Below are 27714 nucleotides of genomic sequence, written 5' to 3'. Positions count from 1 at the left end.
TTCCACCCCAGAGCTCCCCACACAGACAGACCAGTGCACCCCCAACCTGACCTGCACCCCCCGCTATTCCACCCGAGCTCCCCACACAGACAGACCAGTCCACCCCCACCCTGACCTGCACCCCCTGCTATTCCACCCCAGAGCTCCCCACACAGACAGACCAGTACACCCCCACCCAAACCTGCAGCCTCTGCTATTCCACTCGAGCTCCCCACACACAGACCAGTCCACCCCCACTCTGACCTGCACCCCGTTATTCCACCCCCGAGCTCCCCACACAGACAGACCAGTGTATCCCCACCCTTACCTGCACCCGCTGCTATGCCACTGCAGAGCTCCCCTCATACAGACCTGTGCACCCCCACCCTGGCCTGCACCCCCTACTATTCTACTGCAGAGCTCCACCAACACCCCCCCGCTCGCCCCCCCGCGCTCCCCACAGACCAGTGCACCCCCACCCTGACCTGTACCCATTCCGCTGCAAAGCTCCCCTCACACAGACAGACCAGTGCACCCCCACCCTAACTACATTTGTAACTCCACCGAGTTTTGAAAAGTCAGATCTTGTACAACCTTGTTTTATCACCTAGCCTGCTCTTACCTCCCAGCCTGCTGCAGGGCCACTCAGACCTCTTTAACCTGCTTCTTGCTAGGACTCGCCAGGGTTAACATTTCGAATTAAGCAGATGGGAATATATAAGCAACAAGGGGCCTGGTGCATGTGCTATACACAAATGTACTTTCAAATTCATTCTGGGGAATGGACTAGATTTCGTATAAACATTGTCTTTAACCCCCCACTAACAATCCCTAAATGCAATTCCTGGATGAGAACGTGAGCCAAGCCCACCAGAGCTTTGTGCTCATGTGAACACGTGCAGTTGACTGTCAGCATTCCAAACAGCAGGGCTCTCTAGCACTGGGGTTGTGTTGAACATCCACTCAGCCACATTTCGTATGATGAGAAAGGTCTTCTTTCTTGTGCATACTGCCGCAGACAGAACTCCAGGCTGCTCCGTGTCCTTCTAGAGGGAGGAGAAATTTCTCCGTAGGTAGTCACAGGACAGCTCAGAAACTTGTCTCCAGGTTAAACAGTACAAAGGAAACAGCCAGTGAGCATGCATGTTAATCCATTATTATTTATTAGCTGTACAGCAGTATATTCTCCTTCCCAGCTTTCAAACCCCATTACATATTTTATAACAGTTTTTTTTCTCATGTTGGCTTTCTAAAATAATGAAAAATATCACACAGTACAGCTAAGTACAAAAATGCATCAACCTAGAGTCTGATAGCTAAACTGATAGCTCTCTTAAAAGCGATACATAGAAGAAAAATTTGTTTGAAATCAGCAAGACTGAGGCTCTATAAAAAGCTTACATATTTTAACATGTGACAGTTCATATACAGGCATCATTTGTATTTCACATTATTCCTTTGCTGTCTTTTTATTAGAGATCCAAAATTTTATCATTACTGACCTAGTAAAATTTCCTGGCCCAGGTTTCCAGGGCTGCAGTGATCCACTTGCAAATCACCACTTCTGTCTTAACATAGGATTCATAAACACAAAACAACTACAAAGTAGAGCAAAGAAAATGTAGTTGTGAAGTTATAACTGAAAAGGTTAATTATACATGTTTTAAATGCCAGTTCCATGTGCTTTGAAACCAGATTTCATGGTTGGGCTTCCGTTGTTTTGCGACAATAGTCTGGGTACCTCTCTCTTCTACATGATTGGTTATCAACAACTTTTCCAACATTTACACTACCAATTCTCTTGTCACTTAATTTGCAAGTCATTAAAACATTGGGGTTTTCTTAATCTGCATTTTTTCATACCTCTTATTTAATGGAAAAAGATTAAAATGTAAAAAAAAAAAAAGTTATTTACAAGCTTGACCATTGCAGAAATGCTTTGCCCAGAGCAAAGCATAATGAGGACAGAAACCAGTTGGAGCATGCCAAAACTACCGTGTGTGGCCGACTCGGAGAACCGGAGCTAGTCAGTGGGGCAAAGCAAAACCAAAAGCATTTTAAAAGTCTAGAACCCTCCCCAGTCTGCATTTACAGTTAAAAACACTACCGGGAGAAGAAGGCTGGAGGACTTTGGGAACTCGAAGGGCAAGTCCAGAGTGGTGTACCACATACTCTAGTCAGGGCTTCCATTTTTCCACTTGTGTATTAAAACTTGTTACATGTAAACACTGTCCTTGGACCATCATTACAATGCAGTTCAGAGCAAAATGAATCGAGCATCTCACGGGGAAACCCTCAAGGACTCCAACATATATTCTAATGCTCCATGATCCTGTAACGCTAACATAAAACAGCAAGTTCTAGTTAAATCACATTCTAACATCATTTTGAAGTTTTATTTCCCAGTATGTTTGGTAAAATGGTCTAAAATGATGCATTTCCCAAAGCCAAGAAAAAAGGTAAAAGGAAAAAATAGATTTGAGCCGTTTAAACACAGCCCAGGCCAGTTCAGTCAGCAAGCTTGGCCTTTTCCTCCATCACCGGTCCATCATGCTCAGAATCATCTCAGGAGTGAGATCTCCATTGGGAGCTTCCACTACGGCAGGCTGAGCTTCCTCTTCTTCCCCTACTGTTTCTGCATCAGGTTCTTTCTTTACTTCAACTATAATGTTTTCAATTGCACCAGTGTTCTGGTCTTCAACCTGAATGATTGCTGCAGCTAGCAAGGAAAAAAGGGATATATCAGAACACAGGTTTCACAGGCAGGGGGTATGTTAAAATAGATACTCTTCAAAAGTGTTTTATATAGTTGCTTTCCATGCCAGACAGTTTATTACTGAAACTGAACATAGAATATTAACCATCTTTTCACAAATTCAATCCTTGTTTACCAATGATAATCAGGGCTCCAACATCTTAACAGCATTTATGTGCTGCCAGAATCCACTGCTAAGCACTTCTCATTGTTGCAATATCATTTGAATTAGTACCCCAATTTTTTAGTAGAGTCAAGGTCAGCCCTGGGTTTCAGCAGTGCTCACTGGCCTGGAGGTTTACTAATGGGGTGAACTATAACTGTTTACAGCAGTGGTAAGAGGCTCAATGCCCTGCACGAGAAGGGGCATTCAGCACAAGTTCAGTGATCCATACCCCATAAATGGGAATTCACAAAGGCAATTTTCCAGGAACACAGGAGCCCAGCCTCTTCATGCCTGACCTCAAGAGGCACATGCTCCTCAGAATGGGGGGGGGCCAAAAATATGAGACCTATCTCCCACTCATCCGCAAGTATCACAAGTTCCCTACACAGCTTCCCTGCAGCAGCCTCTACATGCAGTTGTGTTGCCAACACAAGTATCTGCTGTATGCTGACAGTTATGGGGCAACATATCTCCCCATGTAAGTATTCTCGCACTTCTTATCAACCTGTCTGTACTGGGCTATCTTGATTATCACTTCAAAAGTTTTTTTTCCTCTTACTTAATTGGCCTCTCAGAGTTGGTAAGACAACTCCCACCTGTTCATGCTCTCTGTATGTGTGTGTATATATATATATATATATCTCCTCAATATATGTTCCATTCTATGCATCCGAAGAAGTGGGCTGTAGCCCACGAAAGCTTATGCTCAAATAAATTTGTTAGTCTAAGGTGCCACAAGTACTCCTGTTCTTTATAAAATACATTGCTTCATAGCAGAGTAACGAACAATACCGTATTGATTATATGGGTGTTCGCTGACTAAACATCTCCATTTGCTAACTGGTGTGATGCTGCAGTTGAATTCAAGACCAGAGTACAGTGTAAATGTTTAGACAGACAGGATTCAGTGCCTTGTGGTACAGCAGTTTTGGCCTTGAGTACACAGGAGGACAGTAGGTGGCAGCCATTCCTTGAAGAGGGGAACAGACTCACCCTTCAAGTGTGATTTATATGAATATTTTTCTTGGATTCTGTACAACCCTCTACTGGGCTTTAGTCTTACAACGTCACCCCTTTGGGCAAGGACCATGTCTACCTATGTTCATATAGCACCTAGCACCGAGAGATGCTCATTGTACTACCATAATGAACAATGTAATGAAAGTAAACACTAGTTTTTAGCGTATGATCTGGGCTGCTTCGTAAACTTGATTATTATTGTTGTTACAAATTTTTAGTGGTTAATTCGCCAGAGCACCTGGAAGCAATTTACACAGATTGGAAGCATGTTAACCTGCGAAGAAAAGATAACTCTCCTCCCCTCCTTTCACAGAACTGCCTCCGATCGATTAGCTCCATAACTCTGTTAGGAAATGCCTACACCAAAAGGAGTCTTGCATTGAGTCCTGCAGGCAGGATCTCAACCACACTAAGGTGCCTCAATAAAATGATACACAGAGAGAGAGAGCATATTTTAAAAAGTACTCAGCTCCATGTTAAGGGCTTTTCCTTCACCCTCCCCTGGTTCTTGTCACACAGACAAAAAGCAGAAGACAGAAGTCCTAAGTGCAGGCAATACAATGTTTATTGGGGTTAATCAAGTAAGCATATCCATAGCTTTGTATGCCACAGAACCTTCCCAGTGTCCCTGTTCCCCCTCCTCTTTCTTAGCAGGCATAATTATACCTGTAGTGTACACCCTTGGTCCTACCCCTTACCAATTTATGGTCATGTTCCATTTTGGAGGGTCTTGGGTCAGGGGGCTGCAGTACCACCTCTTTTGTATCCCATGGCTAGGGCCCTACCAAATTCATGGCCATGAAAAACGCACCATGGACTGTGAAATCTGGACTTTTGTGGGCTTTTACCCTATACTATACAGATTTCTCAAATTGTGGGCCCTGACCCCAAAAGGCAGTTGCAGTGGGGTCACTAGGTTATTTTAGGGGGTTACAGTATTGCCACCCTTACTTCTGCACTGTCTTCAGAACTTGGCAGCTGGAGAGCGGCGGCTGTTGGCTGGGCGCCCAGCTCTGAAGGGAGCGCCCTGTCAGCAGCAGTGCAGAGGTAAGGGTGGCAATACCGTACCAGTAAAACCCTTACTTCTGTGTTGCTGCCTTCAGAGCTGGGCGGCCAGAGAGTGGTGGCTGCTGACTGAGGGCCCAGCTCTGCAGGCAGCAGTGCAGAAAGTAAGAGTGGCAATATCATATCATATCATGCCATTCTCCTTACTTCTGCACTGCTGCTGGCAGTGGCTCTGCCTTTGGAGCTGGGCTCCCGGCCAGCAGCCACTGCTCTCCAGCTGCCCAGCTCTGAAGGCACCACTGTCACCAACAGCAACACAGAAGTAAAGGTAGCAGTACTGCAACCACCCCTACAAAAACATTGTGACCCCCCCGTTCCCACGACTCCTTTTTGGGACAGGACCCCTACAATTACAATACCAGGAAATTTCAGATTTAAATACAGTAACTCCTCACTTAAAGTCGTCCCGATTAATGTTGTTTCATTGTTACGTTGCTGATCAATTAGGGAACATGCTCGTTTAAAGTTGTGCAATGCTCCCTTCTAACGTCGGCCTGCTTTGTCCACTTCTTGCAGGAAGAGCAGCCCATTGCAGCTAGCTGGTGGGTGCTTGTAACCAGGGTGGACCGGCAGCGCCCCTGTCAGTTCCCCGCTCCCCTAAGTTCCCTGTGCTGTAGCCACCCAGCAGGCTATCAATTGCAGGCTATCATTTGCTGACAGTTCAGCTGTCCCTCCCCCCACTGCCATGTGCTGCCCCTGCCCTCTGCCTTGGAGCCGCTCCCAGAGACTCCTGCTTGCTGTGCGAGGGGGAAGGGGGGGGTAATGTCAGGGTGTCCCCCCGCCCCCGCTTACCCCTTCTCCATATAGAGCAGGGAGGGGACACGGACGGAGAGAGACAGAGAGCTTGGGGCAGCAGCTGCTGTCTCAACTTCCTGATCCACTTAAAAAGACAATGCACTTAAGAGTGGGTTAGCTTCCTTAAAGGGGCAGTGTGCATCTTTCTCTCTCTCTCTCTTTCCCACACACAAGGTGTGTGTGTCTCTGTCCGCTATGCTGTCTCCCCTTCCTCGTGTTCGTGCTGCCTTGTGTGAGAGGCTACATTAACAACAATGTGTTAACCCTTGAGGGCTCAGCCGAGTGCTAGTTCATCATTTATCAGCAAGGCATTTCCTGGGAAATAGCTCTCCCTCTTCCACCCTCTAACTTCACCACCTCAACCAAGCTTCACAATCATCGTAGCTGTGAACAGTATTAAATTGTTTGTTTAAAACATATACTGTGTGTAAATATATATATTATATATTTTTTTTGTCTGGTGAAAAAAATTTCCCTGGAAACTAACCATTTACATTAATTCTTATGGGGAAATTGGATTCGCTTAACATCGTTTCGCTTAAAGTCGCATTTTTCAGGAACATAACTACAATGTTAAGCAAGGAGTTACTGTAGCTGAAATCATGAAATTTAAATAGAAAATTATTTTTAAAATCCTATGACCATGAAATTGACCAAAATGGACTGTGAATTTGGTACGGCCATACCCATGGGAGGGGTAAGGAGTGAGGTTGTGCTTTGGTCGGGGACAGGCATTTCTTCGGCTTTTAGTGTTTCTTATACCTTCCCCTCCATCGCCCTCGCCTCTCCCGACAGGTTGCTTGACCTTATCATAGAATCAAAGGCCTGGTCTACACTAACCCCCCCACTTCGGGCTAAGGTACGCAAATTCAGCTACGTTAATAACGTAGCTGAATTCGAAGTACCTTAGTCCAAAGTTACCGCGGTCCAGAAGCGGCAGGAAGGCTCCCCCGTCGATGCTGCGTACTCCACTCGCCGAGCTGGAGTACCAGCGTCGACGGCGAGCACTTCCGGGATCGATCCGGGGCACTTCCGGGATCGATCCGGGGTCGATTTATCGCATCTTAACCAGACGCGATAAATCGAACTCAGAAAACCGATTGCTTACATCCGGACCTGGATGTAAGTGAAGACGTACCCATAGAATATCAGGGTTGGAAGGGACCTCAGGAGGTCATCTAGTCCCACCCCCCTGCTCAAAGCAGGTCTAATCCCCAACTAAATGATCCCAGTCAGGGCTTTGTCAAGCCTGCCCTTAAAAACCTCTAAGAAAGGAGATTCCACCATCTCCCTAGGTAACCCATTCCAGTGCTTCACCAGCCTCCTAGTGAAATAGTGTTTCCTAATATCCAACCTAGACCTCCTCCACTGCAACTTGAGACCATTACTCCTTGTTCTGTCATCTGGTACCACTGAGAACAGTCTAGATCCATCCTCTTTGGAACCCCCTTTCAGGTAGTTGAAAGCAGCTATCAAATCCCCCTTCATTCTTCTCTTCTGCAGACTAAATAATCCCAATTCCCTCAGCCTTTCCTCATAAATCATGTGCTCCAGACCCCTAATCATGTTTGTTGCCCTCCGCTGGACTCTTTCCAATTTTTCTACATCCTTCTTGTAGTTTGGGGTCCAAAACTGGACACAGTACTCCAGATGAGACTTCACCAATGCCAAATAGAGGGGAATGATCACGTCCCTTGATCTGCTGGTAATGCTCCTACTTATACAGCCCAAAATGCCGTTAGGCTTCTTGGCAACAAGGGCACACTGTAGACTCATATCCAGCTTCTCGTCCACTGTAACCTCTAGGTCCTTTTCTGCAGAACTGCTGCCTAGCCACTCGGTCCCTAGTCTGTAGCAGTGCATGGGATTCTTTCGTCCCAAGTGCAGGACTCTGCACTTGTCCTTGTTGAACTTCATCAGATTTCTTTTGGTCCAATCCTCTAATTTGTCTAGGTCCCTCTGTATCCTATCCCTACCCTGCAGCATATCTACCACTCCTCCCGGTTTAGTGTCATCTGCAAACTTGCTGAGGGTGTAATCCACACCCTCCTCCAGATCATTAATGAACATATTGAACAAAACCGGCCCCAGGACCGACCCTTGGGGCACTCCGCTTGATACCAGCTGCCAACTAGACACGGAGCCATTAGATCACCACCCATTGAGCCCGATGGTCTAGCCAGCTTTCTATCCACCTTATAGTCCATTCATCCAGCCTATACTACTTTAACTTGCTGGCAAGAATAGTGTGGGAGACCGTATCAAAAGCTTTGCTAAAGTTAAGGAATAACATGTCCACTGCTTTCCCCTCATCCACAGAGCCAGTTATCTCCTCATAGAAGGCAATTAGGTTAGTCAGGCATGACTTGCCCTTGGTGAATCCATGCTGACTGCTCCTGATCACTTTCCTCTCCTCTAAGTGCTTCAAAATTGATTCCTTGGGGACCTGCTCCATGATTTTTCCAGGGACTGAGGTGAGGCTGACTGGCCTGTAGTTCCCCGGATCCTCCCTCTTCCCTTTTTTAAAGATGGGCACTACAATAGCCTTTTTCAATCATCCGGGACCTCCCCTGATCGCCATGAGTTTTCAAAGATAATGGCCAATTATCTTGAGAGAGGAGGTGAGGCAGGACTGTCCTTCATGTGTACGTTCTGTGACAAAGTTCCTCCTCTACCTTGGTGGGTCCTGCGCTTATTGGCGGATTTGCTCGCCTCACAGATTCACCATGTGGGTCGGGAAACAGCCCAGAGACCTTCCCCTCTGGTAGAAGCCACAGTCCAGGTCAATTCCTCCTGTGTCTGATCAGGAGTTGCGAGGTTTGGGGGGAACCCGGGCCCGCCCTCTACTCCGGGTTCCAGCCCAGTGCCCTATGGACTGCAGCTGTCTAGAGGGCCTCCTGGTACAGCTGCGCGACAGCTACAACTCCCTGGGCTAGTTCCCCGTGGCCTCCTCCCAACACCTTCTTTATCCTCACCACAGGACCTTTCTCCTGGTGTTTGATAATGCTTGTACTCCTCAGTCTTCCAGCAATATGTCTTCTCACTCCCAGCTCCTCGCATGCATGCCACAAACTGAAGTGAGGTCCTTTTTAAACTCAGGTGCCCTGATTAGCCAGCCTGTCCTAATTGATTCTAGCAGTTTCTTAATTGGCTCCAGGTGTCTTAATTATCCTGCCTGTCTTAATTAGTTCTAGCAGGTTCCTGATTACTCTAGTGCAGTCCCTGCTCTGGTCACTCAGGGAACAGAAAACTACTCATCCAGTGACCAATATATTTGCCCTCTACCAGACTCCTGTACCCCACTGGTCTGGGTCTGTCACAGTTCGTATATTAAACTCCCACTCTACCCAGCTATACTTTAGCTCTCTCCCTTATCTCTTTTCACCCCATCTTGTTGTGGGCAGATGTAACACACAGTGTCTTTGTTCACACAAACAGTAACTCCTCACTTAAAGTCGTCCTGGTTAACATTGTTTCGTTGCTGATCAATTAGGGAACATACTCGTTTAAAGTTGTGCAATGCTCCCTTCTAACGTCCCTGCTTTGTCCACTGCTTGCAGGAAGAGCAGCCCGTTGCAGCTAGCTGGTGGGGGCTTGGAACCAGGGTGAACCGGCAGCCTATCAACTCCCCACTCCCTTAAGTTCCCTGTGCAGCAGCTGCCCAGCAGCCTATCAATTGCCGGCAGTTCAGCTGTCCCTACTCCTGCTGCCATGTGCTGCTCCTGCCCTCTAGCTGCTCCCCGAGACTCCTGCTTGCTGTGTGGGGCGGGGGTGGGGGGCTAATGTCAGGGTGTCCACCTCCCCCCTGCTCCTGCACCCCGCTTATCCCATCTTCCATAGAGCAGGGGGAACACATGACAGGGCTCAGGATGGAGGGAGCTTGCTGGCAGCAGCTGCGGTCTCAGCAAGCTGATCTAATTAACAAGGCAGTGTACTTAAGAGTAGGGTCAGCATACTCAAAGGGGAAATGCACATCTCTCTCTTTCACACACGGCATGTGTGTCTGTCTGCGATGCTGTCTCCCCTCCCTTGTGTTCGTGCTGCCTTGTAGAGTGTGAGTTAACCCTTGAGGGCTCAGCCAATTGCTAATTCATCATTTAGCAGTAAGGCATTCCCTGGGAAATATCCCACCCTCTGACTCCTCCACCTCAACCAAGCTTCACAATTGTCATCACTGTGTACCAGTATTAAATTGTTTTTTTAAAACTTAGAGAGAGAGAGAGAGAGAGAGAGAGAGTGTGTGTGTGTGTGTCTGTGTGTGTAAAATATAGTCTTTTGTCTGGTGAAAAATTTTCCCCTGGAACCTAACCCCCTCATTTACATTAATTTTTATGGAGAAATTAGATTCGCTTAACATAGTTTTGCTTAAAGTTGCATTTTTCAGGAACATAACTACAACATTAAGTGAGGAGTTACTGTATTAGTAAGAATATAAAAATACCAAAAGTCAAATGGGCAAAGACCCCAAATTCTATCTCAGCCAAATATACAGGCCTGAATATTACATTATCTTCACTATCACTCCTAACACCCCATTCATTCAAGTGGAATGAAAAGCCTTAGGAAGGTGCACAGAGACCCACATGAGGAGCTGATCACACTGGATGCTACTCTGAAGGTCAGGCAGTAACTTACGCTGGGGTTGTTTTGGTTGGTTGGCTTTGCCTGGCGGCCTTCCTCTTCGTTTCTTAGCAGGAGGTGGTGCGGGAGCCACTGGCTCCACTTCCGGTTCAGCCTCAATTTCTACTGCTGTCTCCTCCTCATCTTCATTGTCATCCAGATCTGGTTCAGCATTTTCTTCTTTAAAAAACAGAAAGAAAACAGGATAAATCTTTGGTTTATGCCGGGACAAAATATCAACCCTGGCTTTCTACAAGGAGTAAGAACCAACCCTTCATCATTCTGAGCTGGAATCAGCTCCCCACCTCCACTCAAATGAAGGCAGCGAAGGCAAGTGAACCTGCTAGCGACAAGGAATTCATTAGAGGGATTTTCAATACTGAGTTATTCATCTTAGAAGGTTGGAAACTGAATCTCCCAGAAGAGGAAAAAGAAAACATGGCCCCATATCCAGTACCAGTGATTACCGGTATCATTGTGAAACATTTTAGAACTCAAGGGGAAGAAAGGAGCAGGACGTCTGGGAACAATTCAGTTGCCAAGAGATGGCACCAGAACCCTCACTATTGTTACCCTGCTTCATTAGGATAGAGGGGGCTCAGAGAGACAGGAAGTCTCCCTAGCCATCTCTGGGTGAGGAAGGATTATCCAACACAGTATATTCTCAGGGGTTTTGTCTGGTTTTAAGTGACTCATGATGGAGCCTCCACCTCTTCTCTTAGGAGACTACTCCAGCCTGACAAATCTCACTACTAGGAAATGATTTTCCAAACTTTTCTTGGAATAATTAATCTAATGGTTTTGATTTCTATCCCATTGGAGCATCCTGAACAATTCTACCTCCTCCTAAAGTTCCTCCCTTCAGATGCTTGCATTAGATAATATGGTCAACACCCTTTTAACCCCTGAAACTCCTATGCTCAAGCCCATCCTGCTGTGCAGAGTTGAAGGGAACAAGCTTCAGGAAAAGATGTGGTGAGAGTGAGGTTGTGTGGAGGGCAAAATGGCTGCGACCAACCTCTATGCAAGTGCCTCCCCTCTACAGAAGAATATACACAGCCCGTTGCATGTGTGGAAAAGGGGGTGTGGCCAGTGGAGAAGCCACACTAAGCAGCAAGCTTCCATTAAACCAATTGTGGGAAAAATGCAATAAGAGCTGGGGCAAGTTAATGTCTGTAGAAGCACCCCTCCCCCAATCAGAAGGGTCCACAGAACAGCCCTGAACCAGTACAAATACTAGCCTGGCTGTGCTACGATGGCTACTGTTGGGTGAAGAATTCCTCCACAAGGCTGCCCAGAAGTCTTCTGGGCTCCACACTGCCACTGGTTCCACAGAGAGGGGGTGGTGGGGCCACTGCACAGATACCATGATGATTTTGCTCCCTTCTGTGACGTTTTGAATGGGAAGGGAAAATATAAACCTCAATCCATTGTATCTGGCTTTGGCTGTACTTCCTGTGTTGGTGTGCTGCCAGTGTTCAAGGCACCCAGTGCCACGTAACACCACAGAGCACACAAATATTCTAAATACAATCCTATCAGCACTGTAACGAGAGAAGCTATCATTATCCTGATTATGCTATGGACGTCCGCAGCCTCAGGTGCACTGGCTTTATTGCCACCATATCACATTGCAAACTCAGGTTTTGCTAGGCTGTTTGTTCTCACCACATTCCGACTCTCCAAACATTTCCCTCCCATTGAGTATGTGTGCGCTGTGGTATTTTACCCCAGGGTTATTAGATCCCAGACTAATACCATCTGTAATTGGGGAGGGGAAGAGACACACTAGAACAATTAAACACATTTGATATTTTCTCTGTTTATCTGCCCAATTTCATCACAGCTTTCCTCATGGTAATTATGCATTACCAGTGGCACAAACATGTATAGCACTTAAACCTGCAGCTGAAAAAATGATCTTAAGAATAGTCTTCATGCAGCATGAATTTCATTCTGGGTGACGTAACTTCTCTGTGCAGACTGGGCTAGGAACTCCTGCCCACGTGCTGTACATTTCACATTAGCGTATTACCTCTGTGCATTCTGACTCCTTGGAAAGTCCAGATACTTTGCATTCCATATGTCAGGAAGTATTTTCAGCCCCTTGTGAAACCTCTAAAAAGTATTCAGTACATAAGTCTTGGTTCAGCCACCACTCTTCTAGCAGAGATTTTTGGCCAGCCTACCCCACACAGCTCCTTCCAAACCTGGAGAGTGTGCACTACTGGACAAAATAAAATTCTTTATACAGCTGATAGTTTCTACCACAAGACTTCTCTTGTGGTAGTCTCTTCTCTTTGCCTCTAAGACATAGCTTATCTTTTAAGGACTTGTGTTACTGTGAAACTTTACAATTGAGGTTTGCACAGTAAGCACTATTTTGACCCCACTTTTCTAACTTCCTGAAAAAGCCTTTTCCACCAGACATTTCTCATGCATGTTCTGTCAGGAAGATGACTTTTTCCCTTGGACATTAACTACATAAGCCATCTTGAGGGTTTGACAAGGAGAGTCTTTGCTTTGGAAAATCATCTTTCAAATGCTTGGTCTAGAAACACCAACTGTGTTTTCTTCAGTTGAGGACCAGGACTTCAATACTTTTCCATTCAAAGTGGAAAAATTCAGAGTGCAGGCAAACAGTTTTTGAGTTATCGACTATAAAACATTCCATTGGGTCCTGGAAGTGTATATAAACTGACTGTTAACCCTTTAGACATCAGTGCTAATCTTCATTCTCAGCCAGTATGTGCTGGCTGCCAGCGATCCTATCAAGTCCTGCTCCTGGTTGTCAGTGTGCATGTGAACACACATGAATGCTTCCCACTAGGACAGAGAGAGAGTCAGGTGGCAGTGGACTCTACCATCAACCCCTTGCAACTCTACTCTTCAGTTCACCTGAACAATTAGGAAAAACAGTCCAGAGCTGTAAGTGGTTCCCTCACCTCTCCCCGACTTGCAGCTGGGCTTCTGCTTCAGAAAATTTTCACCTCCCCCCACAGGAGTTCAATGACTCAATGGCAAATTTGTCAATCAGTTGCGCAAAACCAGGGTCATCTGGGACTTTGAATGGAGCCTGGGCATGTATATATTATTGTATACAGTCCAACCCTGGAACCCAGCACAAACACAAAGGTGCCAATTTATTTAATAGATGGAAGCTACAGGCCCTGGGTAGCTTAGGAAGCAGAAAGTAGGCAGGCAGGACAACTGGACACCTTGAGAGTAGGAGTGAAAGAGATGAGCCTCTTTTCAATTAGTCATGTCCTGGAAGAAGACAGGGATGACAACTCATGCCCTACTTCCCCAGCTGGTGCAATCCTCTCTGCGCTAGGGTGCATGCCACCACAGCCTAATCTGTTCGCTTGCCAGCTAGCTCCCAACTTTCCAGGTGCCAGAACCAGCTTGCAGAGTTTGTAAGCTCACAATTGGTCAGAATCAAGGAATTTATGAATGCAAAAAGTGTTCTCCTGGTAAAAAGATTTAGCCACGTTCTAAAAGAAACAAAGTACATTAATTCCCAAACAAGAAGTGAGCGGCTGGGGCATTGGTCTGGTATTCAGAAGACCTGCATTCTATTTCTGGCTCGGACACTGATCTTCGGCGTGACCTTGGACAAGTTATTTCCCCTCTCTGGGGCTTTTTTTCCTCATCTGTACTGTGCCTAGCATCATGAGGCCCTGATGCCTCCAGATGTACAGCAATACAAATAAATACAATAAAACTAAATAAAGTGAAGATATTTCAACTGATTCAGAACATTGGAAGGTGCTACTTATTTTAAAACAACTACACTTAGAAAGCCAGAGAATTCTGAACTCGTGTTCTATGAAACCTCAACTCTATCAAATCCCATCCTCTGTCCACAGGAAACCACCTTCCTTCCAGTCACTGTATGTCATCTCCAATAGCTACAAGTCCTCACCTCATCTACTGTAAAGAGAAATTAAGAGCCACTGTCTACTAGCACAGACTCTCCTCCAGATCAGCTACTCATTCACATGGCGCACAGCAACACCATTTCTTATCCTTATACAATACGGAACATCCACCCCATCTAAAATTCCGCCAGAAGCCAGAGAAACCCACTTACTACATACTGTAGCTAGAAGCCTCCTTATCTATCTCATTCATCCCCATCCAGCAATAAAACTCTATCCTTCAAAAGCAAGCCTGAGCTGCATCTTTGCCCTATCCACGACACAAACTGGCCCCAAAAGCCAGTCTCAATAGCTGGAGTATATTGAGACACATGTAGAACATAGGCCATTTACAGTTGTAGTCAGTGATGGTAAAAATTCAAGTTGTTATACTTATATGTGTACACTCACACAACATAGCATTCCAGGGGGAATGAAATGCATGTGCAATAACTATGTTGTAGACTTCCAGTGAAAACAGTCTTGACTAGTAAGGTACCAATAGAAAAGAGATGGTTTACTACAAGCTGGTACAAAAGGCTAGGTACATTTAACCAGTTCATTACGCAGTGCTCTTACCACTATCAGAGGAATCTTCTTTTTTAGAACGCATCTTTCTCTTTCTCCCACGTTTTCCCTTCTTAGGCTCCCCTCCATTCTCTCCTTCTACACCATCTGGGCCAGAACAATTATCTGCATGTCTAGCCATGGTGTTCTAATCAGGGAAAGGAAAAAACAAACACTGAAATCAAAACTAGGTAGCAGGCCTGTATTTACAAGCCAAGTTCTACTTTTGATAGCTTATTCCTTACAAAAAATAAATTAAAAATTCCCACTTATGTAGAATCCAGAGAAACCAGTGATTGTGTTAATGTATGTTTATTTTGAGTTTTACCATCAACTGTCTTTTTAGTTTCCTTAGGTGGTTACTGCTGCAAAGAATACACTAATCTAAGTGTGAGCTGCGTCCAGCTCCCCTTCTCAAACACACGCTTACAGCTTATTGTTTTATGGAACAGCCTCCCTCCCCTTACAGAGATCAGTTCAAACCGTGGTCTGCTCACTTACCCTGCGAGTGAATGTTTTCCCACACTTTGAACAGACAAAGGCAGCAGGGACAAAGTTGGGGTCATGGTAACGTTTGAAGTGCATATCGAGGAGCTGTTTCTGACGGAAGGTTTTATCACAATGGCTACAGGCATAAGGCTTTTCTCCAGTATGGGTACGTTTGTGCATGATCATGTGCCGCTCCTGTCATTGAGAGAAAATCATTCAGAAGAGTAAGCAAAACACAGAGCAGTAGTAATGAATATGAACTCAGACACATGAATGCAAAAGGTTAGCAGTTGTCATTAATAGGGGGAAGAGCTCTAATATTTCACTCAGAGAGCAGCATCTGGGAGGAGAGGGGAGGGGAAGATGCTCCTTTAGGTGAGCTGGGACATCTCCATCCATGCTACATTCAGCTGCCAGGATCCTAGCTGCAGTTTCTTTCCCCTGTGCCAGCCAATACTCCAGTTCTGTGACAAACATATTCCATTCTTTGTCTTCTTTAGAAGATAATTTCTGTAAAGAGACCCTTAGCTGGAAGGCTAAGGCCAGTGTAAAAGGGCACTACACTTTCCTATATCAGTCCTTAACATAGACGAAAAGAGAAGGCATCAAATTTGATCAGCTACCAAGATTAGTAGTTTCTTCTTTAATGTTTGATTTGTAGCCCACATTTGCTGTGCTGGATGAGAATGCTGCTCTGGATGTTCACAAGGGCTGCGTGAACAGCCAACCTCTCTGGAATCACCAGTAGGCTTACCTGTCTGCATGCATAATCACACTGGTCACACTTGAAGCGCTTCTCATTCTTGTGAGATTTCTGATGCTGGATGAGAGCGTATCGTTCGTGGAACACAGCATCACAGTAACGGCACTTCTTGCCCTGCTCAATGTAGGAATGCTGCTTTCGTAAATGAACACCTAATAACACAAGAAAAAGTCTCCTTATATTACAGCTGATAAAGATATTCTCTTAATACCTATCCTCTTGGGTGCTTTTGTTATATAATTTGGTTGGAAGCTAGAAGCCTGGGCCCTATTAATACTTTGAAATTACATTAACAGCGCCATGTATGATTAGCAATTTCTTCCTCAAATTTCTGTTTTCCTGTTCACCAAAAAGGTTTGTTTCCATTGCCAATCTAAATGTACATATACTAATTTGCTGGGAAAGCCTCCAAGAACTAACAGCTCATTAATAAGCTCATTAAAATATCTGATTTATTAAACCACAAAACTATGTCCTATGAAGAGTAGGAGTTAAAATGCAAGGCAGGCAGATACTTTTGTACGTGGCAAAACGAGCAAGGTAAAACAGTGAGAGTATCAGGCCAGAGTTTGGCGTTAGTGGTTTCTTTGCTTTGTGGGTTTCAATTGGACCCTTCCATTTACTTTGGGCGGGGGAAAGAGAGAGAGAGAGAAAGAGGTTAAAAAAACCCATACAATTGTGAAAGTGAGAAGAATAGATCATTCAAGTCAAAATGGGAGTGCCAGGAACCCAGCCATGCTGTGCCACACTTCACCAGAGAACTACTGTCAACTCACTATCTTGTGACAATAGCAGTTTATAAAACAAATCTTGAAAGACTTAACCATAGCAAAGGGAACTGCACTGCTACAATCCAGCAAGACTTTATTATCCCTGTCAGAACTCCACACAGTGTACAATGACTATCTCAAGTGATTTAATGTGCTGGATTTCTTTTCTATGAAAAACAGCAGAGGGACTGCTGCCCAGAAGACAGTCATTTCATTGCTCCAAGTTTAGTTTAGGATAGCATATTTTTGCCTTTAAACTCACTGAGCCAGTCTAATACCCTTAGATGGGCAGGGACAGCAAATTCTGTAGAGCCAGCAAGCAACATTTTTATTTTGGCTCAGTAAGTGCATGTCTATGGGCACCATACTGGCGGCCTGCTTTTTATTCTTGGTAAGCATGCTGCCACACTGGAACAGTATAAGAAGCAACCAATAGTTTTCACAGTAAGGGGTGGTTATTATAAATCAACAAATTACCGTCCAACACCACTCAGGTCAGTAAGTGTCATATTTTGCACCACTCACAAGAATCTACCGCCTATGGAATTTAGTCTATATTAATCCCTGTGCCTTGTGAAAACTCTTCTATCAACTCTGGTCCGTTCAAAGACATTTTTCACCACCAGGTTAAGCGGTACTTACCTAAATCACTCTTTCTTGCTATGACAGTGTCGCAGTGGGGGCAGTGAAATTTGGCCACATTCTCTGTGTGCTTCTGTAAAATGTGCATTTTCATGGTGCCACTCTGGGTAAAGCGAGCATGACAGATGTAACATTCATAAGGCTTCTCTCCTTTAGCAGGGGAAGGAAAGAGTATTTAGTGCATGAAGTTAGTTTTATTAACCAGTCTTGTCTAATTAAAAATATACCTGAATTGGAAAGAACCGTCAAAATGTGGATTTGGTGGCACAATATTTTAGTGCTCTGGTGATCTATCCCTTTCACAGGCTAGAGGAGTTTAGGGAAGTCTCAGTCCCCTACTACACATCTGCCCACATCACAAAACCACTGTGCATCTCATCACCTTAGTTCCAAAACAGACCTGCCTCGCTGAGGATTTAGGTACAGTAAGGCCTGGTCTACACTAACCCCCCAAGTCGAAGTAAGGTACGCAACTTCAGCTACGTGAATAACGTAGCTGAAGTAGACATACCTTACTTCGAACTTACCGCGGTTCAGACGCGGTCCACACGCGGCAGGCAGGCTCCCCCGTTGACTCCGCGGTACTCCTCTCGTTGAGCTGGAGTACCGCAGTCGACGGCGAGCACTTCCTGGTTCGATTTATCGCGTCCAGACCAGACGCGATAAATCGAACCAGGAAGTTCGATTTCCAGCCGCCGAACTAGCGGCTAAGTATAGACCAGCCCTAAGAGTTTTGTGAGGGGCTAATGTGCAACATGTAAGGATTTAGCACACACTATCAGATTTTTGCTTTCACAAGTGCCAATATCCTCCCCCCACCCACACAGTTACAAGACATTTTTTCCTTCACACTTTAGCAGCAATATTAGTATTGCACTAGTGTTTGGTGTCAATTATCCATGGGATTTTCACAAACTAGTTTAGTGAAATGCTCCTGTACCAAACATTGAACAAGTGTGACCCTGAATGTCTGCGAGAAGACTGAAAGTGGGGTAAACACTGATGTTCAGAGATTTATACTGATTTATATTACCCTTCTATTTTATGGTATGCCTGTATTCTAGAGCTCTCATTCTGCTAAACAGATTTTTAATTTTCTGTGACAAAACTGGAGACAGGCTCTCTCAAGCAAACTCCCATTTCTCAATTCAGTAACAAAAACGTTCAATGTACCGATTTAGATGCTAAACCCAGGTGCATGCTCTTCACTTGCAGACTTTACACCTTTTCTACATAAACATGAAGCAATCTTTCATTTTGCCAGATTCATGGTGACAGGTGTGTTGAGAGCTCTAGCATACGTTAGCATTCCTGAGCCTCTATGCCCAATGCTGAAGCACCAATAGCACATTAACCAAGCATGGAATCAATACCAGAGTGAGTTCTCATGTGCCTCTTCAGTTTGTAAGTATCCCTGCTGGCATAACTGCACAAGCTGCACTGGAATGGGCGCTCTCCAGTATGAGAGCGAATGTGGCGTTTCAACTTGCTGACCTGAAATCCAAGAATGTGGTTGGTGTTAGCACAGATGAATAAGCCAGCCTTTCAGAATCCAAGCCAAGAAATTCAGTGAGAAGTTTCGGGTTTTTTAAACTGAAGTACTCTGCTGGGTTTTTGACTTCTTGTATTACTCAAAAGGTTCAGCCCACGTTACGAATCAGTATAGATGTGAAATGGAATAGCCTCAGCTACAGTGTATGAGGATGCTGCATGGTTACTGACCCATAACAACAAATCCCAGCTCAAGCTAGCTCGGGGGAACGATGTGCATAGTGATTTTCTGGTTATTTCTCAACTACACTATGTAATTCACCGTACTACATTCATCGCAGCCCTCAGAACTTCAGATCCGTAAAGTGCTCAGATTAAAAGTCCACAGTAACTGCACAGCAAAAGAACCTAGACGGCGCTGTTGGTTGGGTTAAATCTTGCTGTTACGAATCAGGCACAACCACCATCTTTCATTCAGGATGAATGTAAAGAAGTGACTGAAATAATAGCAGTCTCCAAAAAAACCCCAGACAAATGCAAGGCTGCCCAGAAATGTGTGTGTGAGTAAGAGAAGGAAGGCTCAGAGACAGCACAGAATAAAACAGGGACAGTCTGGAGAATCTGTGATCCTGACAGAAGCCTAAAGAAGGGGCTTGTGGTGCTGGCTAAAGAGGCTTGGGGCTGTAAGAAAAGAATCTCTTGTTTGGTTCTTCCTATGCTCAAGGAAATAGAACTTTGTACACTCCTTGTCAATAAACACGAAAATACGTGCCTATCATAATTTTCCCCTCCTAACCGGAGCATCCACAACACCCTGAACTTGGCTAACCACTCAGATCAAAAAGGGGCAACTACAATGAGACTGAAATGCCCACTTCCATTTCTTCCTGTACCATCTCAACCTATTACTGCACATGTCCCACTCCTGTCAATCATGCTGATCCTTAGCTTGCCTAAGCCTCTTCTCCCTACTACCCAGCATGAGTAATTTCTTTTTAAAGTAACATTTATTTTAAAAACTCTCCTTCAGCTTCAGTGCTGATTAGGGAAAGGAGAAGAACATTCCAGTAAGCCGCCTCCCAGTCAGCTTTTCAATAATTTTGAATGAGAAGACAGACTTTTGGAGAAGAGAGACGCAAGAAAAAAACAAAAAACAAAACACACATGACTCATTTTGACCGCAGATGCTCATTCTTCTTAACAAGCAAGTGCACGGTACAAGACTGAGACCACATTTCTTAAATCTGAGGGTGTTGCCAACCTTGAAGTACATTTATCTCAAGATATTGTTACCTCCTACATCCAGGGGTTAGCTAATTAACCCTGAATGTTGAATTTTATTATCATTAAAACTCTGCTATTGGGTCCCCAAAGGGTAGGGAAAAATCTCTAGGCTTTTTGTGCACATACCACCCACAAACCAATTTCTCTTTATTTTAATTTTTTTTTTTAATCTCACCATTTGCTTTCAAAGACAAGCCTTATTTACAAAATTTCTGCTTAAAGACCACTTTTTATGGCCAAAGTGTAAACTCCTCTAAATAAAATGTTTTAATGGAAATTGTTGACGCAGACCCTGGCCATGTATGGCATGAATGGTTGGTTCTGTGGTAATGATTAACCCAAACGTACCTCTACACTAGCATAGTCGCACATCGAACATTTGAATGGTTTCTCATGAGTATGTTTGTAACGGCGATGCCGAACCAACTCTCCACTGGTCACAAAGGCCATATCACAGTCTGGGCACTTGTGAGGGCGAGTACCTATATGTGTATAGCCAGGAAGGAGGGAGAAAATATTAAAGTTGAGTGATGAGCCAACGAAAACAACACATGCTAGTTTCGCTTTTATAAATTAGAAACTTTGGATTCATAATCTGAAAAACCTGAGACACTGTAGCACAGTTATTGTGCGCTTGAACTGAAAAGTTGCCACTTTTGTGTAAAATAGCCATCATATTACTAAAGAGATTTACAATTTTTGAGGATGATCAAAAGGATGTATTTAGCTAAATGAAACACCGTACATATAGATAAACAAAACCCTGTATTGTCTTCTGATCCCATGGTTATTCCTAGAATCCAATCATTTAGCTAGGTGTTCTGTGTGTAGAATAAATTGGGAATATGGAAACATCTTCCCCCCCTGCTCACTTTGTTGCGAGTGGTAGCTTTATTTTGGTTCTCATTCCCATTCGCCATTAGACAGGTACTTAGAATCATAGAATATCAGGGTTGGAAGGGACCTCAGGAGGTCATCTAGTCCAACCCGCTGCTCAAAGCAGGACCAACCCCAACTAAATCATCCCAGACAGGGCTATATAACTTATGTATTATGATATAAACTTGCCTTTGTCTATAGAGCAGTGCCAAGCCCAACTGTTCAAATTTTAATTAATGGAGATATCCTATCTCCTAGAACTGGAAGGGACCTTGAAAGGTCATCGAGTCCAGCCCCCTGCCTTCATTAGCAGGACCAAGTACTGATTTTGCCCCAGATCCCTAAGTGGCTTAAGAAGCCTCTATAATAAAACTAAGTAATTCATTTCTATTTTTCCCTCTCCCATATAAACTTAAATAATTTTGTATTGGTCCCCCTCACACTCTTCTCTTGGGGGTCCCTGTCCTTTTGTTCATCTTTGAACCCGTCCTTATCCTGCTTCCACACAAGAAGGAGCATGAGCATGGAACTGATGTAAGCTTAGGGCCTGAATCAACTTCCACTAAAGTCAAAGGGATTTTTCCAATAGTTTCAAAGGGAGCTGGATCAGGCCATTTGTCAAGTTATATCCAGGCACATACTGAGCTTCTCCACTGGCCCAGCAAGACAAAAAGCAAAGCTAACTGGGCTCATATCAGAAACACTGAGGTAACAGCACTGTGAAATCCTTTTCCTACAGGAATATCTTATAGGAGATACAAGGGAGGGAAGGACTAATACTAAAGAGTGAATCCTATAAAACTCCTACTGTACAAGACGTGTAACTAAAACATTGTCTTTACTGATTGTACAGCATTAGCTCTGCATACAATACCTGTGTGAGTATTGAGGTGGTTCCTCAGCAGCGTGACTGTCCGGAAAGCTCTACCACAGAGATGGCACTTGTGTGGTCTTTCATCAGTGTGGCTTTTCATGTGGCGGTCCAAGTTAGAACGACGTGGACAAGTATAACTGCACAGCTCGCACTGGAATGTCTTCTTTACACCTGGCCACAAAGTAAACCAGCTTTACTCTAATCAGCCACGTACTCCACTGCTCTACGTTAGGTTCAAGATTTCAATAGTCTTTCCTTGTTCCATGAAACTATTACATGGAAAGTAATCTTGTGCAACTAAATTGAACTGTACTTTCTATTAGAAATAGAAGGCAGTGATAAGCTATTGTTTTAGGATTTTAATTAACATGTCAATAATCATTTTTCTCCTGCACTGTCCTCACAGGACAAAAGAGAAAATCAAACACAAACACTGCATTCTTTTGCTGTCAATTTTATCTGGTAATTGGTTAAAAAAACCCAGTATCTGGGTTTTTATCATTTGGTGTAAAACTGTTGATAAAAATACTAAAATCTCAGAAACAAATATCTACATTATCCAGTGAAATGTAGTAAAATAGAACCCTTTCAAGTCTAGTTGTACAGTAGCAACAAGGTCAAAGCATCATATTCAAAGCAAAGTAAACAGCTACGTAGCACAGGAACAGAAGATGGAAGCTTCCTCTGAAAATGGAAGAACAGAGAGCTTTTACTTATGGCTTTAATTAATAACAGAGGAATTTTTTTACCAACACAAGGGCTTTACTCCCAATACAGTCTAGCTGAGTTTATTGTCATTTCTTTTTCAGCCCTTTCGTAAGTTCCCATTGTGAAAAATACATTTTAAACAGAGCTACTTAAGAATAGTTAATTTACCTTTCTTTTTGATTTTTGTTGGTTTAGGGGGCTTCATGTTGCCCACCACCTTTTCTGCATTAACCTCAGACAACAAACCCTCCTGCTGCTCCTCTTCGAAGTCATACACAGAAACATCCACATCTTTGCCTTCCTCAGTGTACCGGAGCTTGCTCTTTTTGGTTTTCTTTGATTTTTTGGCTGGTGGCTGATAGTCTGGATCTTTCTGCCAATTGGGATCTTCCTGTGGCTGAAGTTCACCTTGTTCCAGTGTCTCCACCTCACCATTTGCACCTACTTTCACTACCTGGAACCCTTCTGGTAAAGGTAGCGTGTGACAGATCATAGGCTCTCCCTCCTGCAGGCCTCCTTTGGAAACTTCATTTTCATAGGCTCCCTGAAGTTCTTCCACAGACGTAGTGGCAACAGGTACAGTCACTGGAACAGGTACTTGGACAAGCTGAAGCTCACCAAGGTTTATAGGCTGTTCTTCCATATTAACAACCTGAAGTGTTATTATCTGTGTGTCATCTACTGTAGCCTCTGCTTCCTGAGCCACTGTGCCTTCCATTACTTCAGTCTTCATTTGAAGAAGCGTTGGATCCAGCTGTTCCATCATTACCATTTGCACGCCACTGTTGACATCCTGCACTACTTCACCCCCATCTGCTTGGTTCGGTGGTATATGGCAAGCATCCTCCTCCTGCCCACCTTCACGGCGTCTTTGATAGGTCTTTCTTTCTTTCCCCTTAATGAAAGTTTCCGACTCCTCCCCAATAGCTTCGATTGTCTCGCTTTCCATTTTGCCTTCCTGCTGTAGAAACAAGAAAGGTATTTTACAAGGTCACTTAGATGACTGTTTTGACAACAAGCAGTACAAATTGATGGGACAGAAGTTCAGACTGAAGACAAATGGTCAGACAATAGGGACTCGTTACATTCACTGATATTCTAACATGGAAACAAGCAGAACTTTGGGGTCACATTCTATTGACATACTGTTGGTAACAGCTTTAATACCAAAGTAGTAGTAGAACACAATCTGAAGTGAAACAACTACTGTGCCAGTTTCAGGGAAGGAAGGGATAGGGGGAGGAGAGATTAAGTGATATGCACATTTCCCACTACATACTTAAAAAAATCTGTAAATCCCAAAGGCAGGATGTACACTGGTATTATTCATTGCTTATAAATTACTGCTTATGCATCTTATAGTCTCACTTTACACAGTTGCCAGCAATATCAAAGGCAATCTTGAACTATTTATTTTTAAAAAGCATGAAAATAAAGTAATAACAATATGGTTGCAGCCAGCTTTTGTTATGAAGCACCAGGATACATGAACTTGGAAATTTCATTTGGTCCTAAAACTGCAAGATTTATTCTTAAAACAGAAGAAAGATGTTTCTGCAAAATCTGAAGAAAGTGCAACCTGTCTGAGAATTACAAGTCATTAAAAAAATACCCCAAATGAAATTCTGATGAATTCACATTTCTTTGTCTCCCTCTAGCTCACAAAAATTACTACTTTCCACGTTGTTCAATCTCCATAAAAATTCATATGCAGTCATATTTAAAGAAAACAGATGATTTAGTAACATTTGTTGTGGATAGTTTGCTCCTGTTAACGTAAAGGGATGTTTTGGACGCTGACTTCAGTGGAAACAGGATCAGACACTACATGTATTTGTGCATGTTGCCCTCTACTGGCCAGCTGCAGCTTAGCAAGAACATAAGGATCCTTCTACAGCAGAGGTGGGCCACATCCGGCTGCCAGACATGCTGCTCTGAGCGGCATGGTAAGAGGGCCGCGGGATTGGATAAGGGGCAGGGGTCCCGGGGGGCAGTCAGGGGACAGGGATTGGTTGGATGGGGTGGAGGTTCTGGGGGGCGGTCAGGGGAATTGGATAAGCGTGGGAGTCCTGGGGGCCTGTCAGGGGGCAGGGGTGTGGATAGGGGTCGGGGGAGTCAGGAGACAGGGAGCAGGGGGGGCTGGATAGGGGGTGGGGTCCCGGGGGCGGTTAGGGGCGGGGGGTCCCAGGAGAGGGCGGTTAGGGGACAAGGAGCAAGGCGGGGGTTGGATGGGTCAGAGGTTCTGAGGGGAGCAGTCAGGGGGCAGGAAGTGGGAGGGGTCAGATGGGGGTGGGGGCCAGGCTGTTTGGGGAGGCACAGCCTTCCCTACCCGGCCCTCCATACAGTTTTGCAACCCCAATGTGGCCCTCGGGCCAAAAAGTTTGCCCACCCTGTTCTACAGCTAACACCTTTCTTTGGCTCAAGTGACCTGCATTTTTGGAGTTGCAAGATTGGAGTTCTAGCGGTTTATAATGGAGAGGTGCTCGCTTTTCTATGCTTAAGGTTGCCACCAGTCATAGTAGAAGGCTGGTTTTGCCTTGTAACTAAACAGATAATTTCAAAATGTTTATAGCTAGATCTTGTTGGCAACAAGAACATTTCAGAATTTTTAAAAATAAAAATGTCAATATGTAAACATTTCTGAAATTTTTGTCCAATACTGCTTGTGATCCTGTTAAAAAACTCACTAGAATACAAAATTTCAGGCATTGGTAGATTTTAACAATGGCTTGTGAACAAGGTAGTTTTCAAGAGTAGAAAAAGTAAGGTTTTTAAGAAATTGCCATTTATTTGGAAACTAGACAAATCTCTGTCAAAGCCAATGGATCCATGGTGACTATTTTCATCATCTACAACAGGGGTCGGCAACCTTTCAGAAGCGGTGTGCCGAGTCTTCATTTATTCACTTAAATTTAAGGTTTCACGTGCCGGTAATACATTTTAATGTTTTTTAGAAGGTCTCTCTCTATAAGTCTATATATTATATAACTAAACTATTATTGTATTGTAAAATAAACAAGGTTTTCAAAATGTTTAAGAAGCTTCATTTAAAATTAAATTAATTTAATTTTAATTTAACCCGCTGCTGGTCTGGGGTTCTGTTCACCTAGATGGGCAGTGGGCTGAGCGGGACCTGCGGCCGGGAACCTGGCTGGCAAGGGTCCGGCAGCCAGAACCCCAGACCGGCAGCGGGCTGTGTGGGGCTGACGGCCGGGACCCCAGACCGTCAGTGGGCTGAGCGGCTCAGCCCGCTGCTGCTCAGGGGTTCCATCCGCCGGCTCCTGCCAGCCGGGATCCCGGCTGCCGGACCCACTCAGCCCGCTGCCGGTCTGGGGTCCCATCCCTGCCCACATACAGTGGGTACCTACCTTCTCCCTGGTTCTGGCCCATTCTCTTCCTCTCTCTCTGCACTGAGCTGAGGGTGGGACTGCACTGAGCACAGGGCTGGGGGTGAAGGAGCAGGCTGGGGGTTGAGGTATAGGGTCTGGCCAGGAGCTAGAATAAGGCTCAGGGTTGGGGCAGGAGGTTTGGGTGTGGAGCGCTTACCTGGGCAGCTCCCATTTGGTGCGAGGGGTGCAGGTGGGAATGTGGGGGGGGGGTGCAGGAGCTCCAGTTTGGTGCTCAGGGTGGGGGTGGGGATGTGGGGGGTGCAAGAGTCAGGGCAGAGGGCTGGGGGCATGTGAGGGGGGTGCAGGTGTCAGGGCATGGGGGGCCTGGGTATGTGGGGGGATGCCAGAGTCAGGGCTGGGGTTGTGGGGGGGGGTGGAGTCAAGCAGAGGGCTGGGTGTGTATGAGGGGGGTACAGGGCTCAGGGCAGGGGCCTGGGGTGTGTGCGGGGCTGCAGGGCTCAGGGCAGAGGGCTGTGTGTGTGTGTGGGGGGCCAGGGCAGAGGGCTGTGTGTGTGTGTGAGGGGGGTACAGGACTCAGGGCTAGGGGTGTGTGTGGGGGGGTAAGGGCAGAGGGCTGGGGGTGTGGGCTGGGGTCGTGGGGTGCTCACGGCAGGGGGCTGGAGGGGCTATGCCCCTATTCCATCCTCCCCCAAGGCCCTGCCCCCGCTTCTTCTCTGCCTCCGCCGGGAGCAGCGAGCACGCTGACTCCACTCCTCCCCCAGCCCCTCCCTCGCAAGGGCCATCAGCTGATCGGCCGGCAGGGAGGGAGGGACGGAGAGGAGGAGGAGCGGCAGGAACCCAGCACACTGCAGGAAGAGGCAGGGGAGCCAGCAGGACCAAGCTTATGCCTCCTGCCCCCGCGGGAGGGGCAGAGGGCAGAGAAGAGCGGGCCGGGCCGGGCTTTTAATGGCACACTGCTGACTGCCAGGACTCCAGCAGGCAGCAGTGTGCCATTAGAAATCGTCTTTGGCATGCCATAGATTGCCGATCCCTGATCTACAATGAATCAGCTGGGGCTCTCCTTTAGAAAAGAGAAAATAAATTCCAGAATCAGGTAAAATGATAACTCCTGTATTCCTCATCAAAATGACCCCTCAGTCTTGAGAGAACATGCACGGGTCCATTTTACAGGTGGGATAACATAGGATAAAAGTTTAAATTAGTTTCCATATGAAGCTACAAATAAAATCAGGATTGGAATTCTGATCTCTGAGATGAGACCCCCACACTAGACCAAAAGTGTCTCTCAGAGTATTTCAAAACTCTACACTTAGTGAAGCCAGCTAATTTGGGGCTTACAAAGGTGACAAGAATTGTTAAGAGCTTTGGGACACTAAAGATGAAAGGCTGTAAAGTAAATGCAAAGCACATTATTAGACACATTTTATATTGGGTAAATAAGGCACACATATTTGTGGCCTGCTTTCCAGTGGTGCTGAGCACATCCAACTCCTTTTTGATTTCAAAGGGAATTGTTCAGCACCTCTGAATATCAAACCACTTAAACAGTTGCCTAGGTATGATTTAGATTAACTTTC

At 45.2% G+C, this 27714-nt stretch overlaps 1 protein-coding gene across 1 annotated transcript in view; it reads right to left on the bottom strand.

Moving 5' to 3' along the window:
* Positions 1-1123: 1123 nt before the first annotated feature.
* The window catches only part of LOC113406966 (transcriptional repressor CTCF), a 54216-nt gene continuing 27625 nt past the window's right edge, over positions 1124-27714 (bottom strand). Inside the window, exons 2-11 of the mRNA XM_026653889.1 lie at positions 22956-23748; positions 22080-22250; positions 20675-20808; positions 18925-19045; positions 17552-17701; positions 16131-16291; positions 15389-15571; positions 14900-15035; positions 10416-10580; positions 1124-2698 (exon numbers count right to left, since the gene is read on the bottom strand). Of these exons, the coding sequence (XP_026509674.1) occupies positions 2517-2698; positions 10416-10580; positions 14900-15035; positions 15389-15571; positions 16131-16291; positions 17552-17701; positions 18925-19045; positions 20675-20808; positions 22080-22250; positions 22956-23736 (2184 nt within the window). The 5' untranslated portion in view covers positions 23737-23748 and the 3' untranslated portion in view covers positions 1124-2516. The remainder of the gene's footprint in view (positions 2699-10415; positions 10581-14899; positions 15036-15388; positions 15572-16130; positions 16292-17551; positions 17702-18924; positions 19046-20674; positions 20809-22079; positions 22251-22955; positions 23749-27714) is intronic.

This window comes from Terrapene carolina, unplaced genomic scaffold (assembly GCF_002925995.2).
Source record: "Terrapene carolina triunguis isolate 2854851 unplaced genomic scaffold, T_m_triunguis-2.0 Scaffold168, whole genome shotgun sequence".
NCBI classification, from domain to species: Eukaryota; Metazoa; Chordata; order Testudines; family Emydidae; genus Terrapene; species Terrapene triunguis.
The sequence above is the reverse complement of the archived record's forward strand: the minus strand, read 5'-3'. Positions and strand labels throughout refer to the sequence as shown.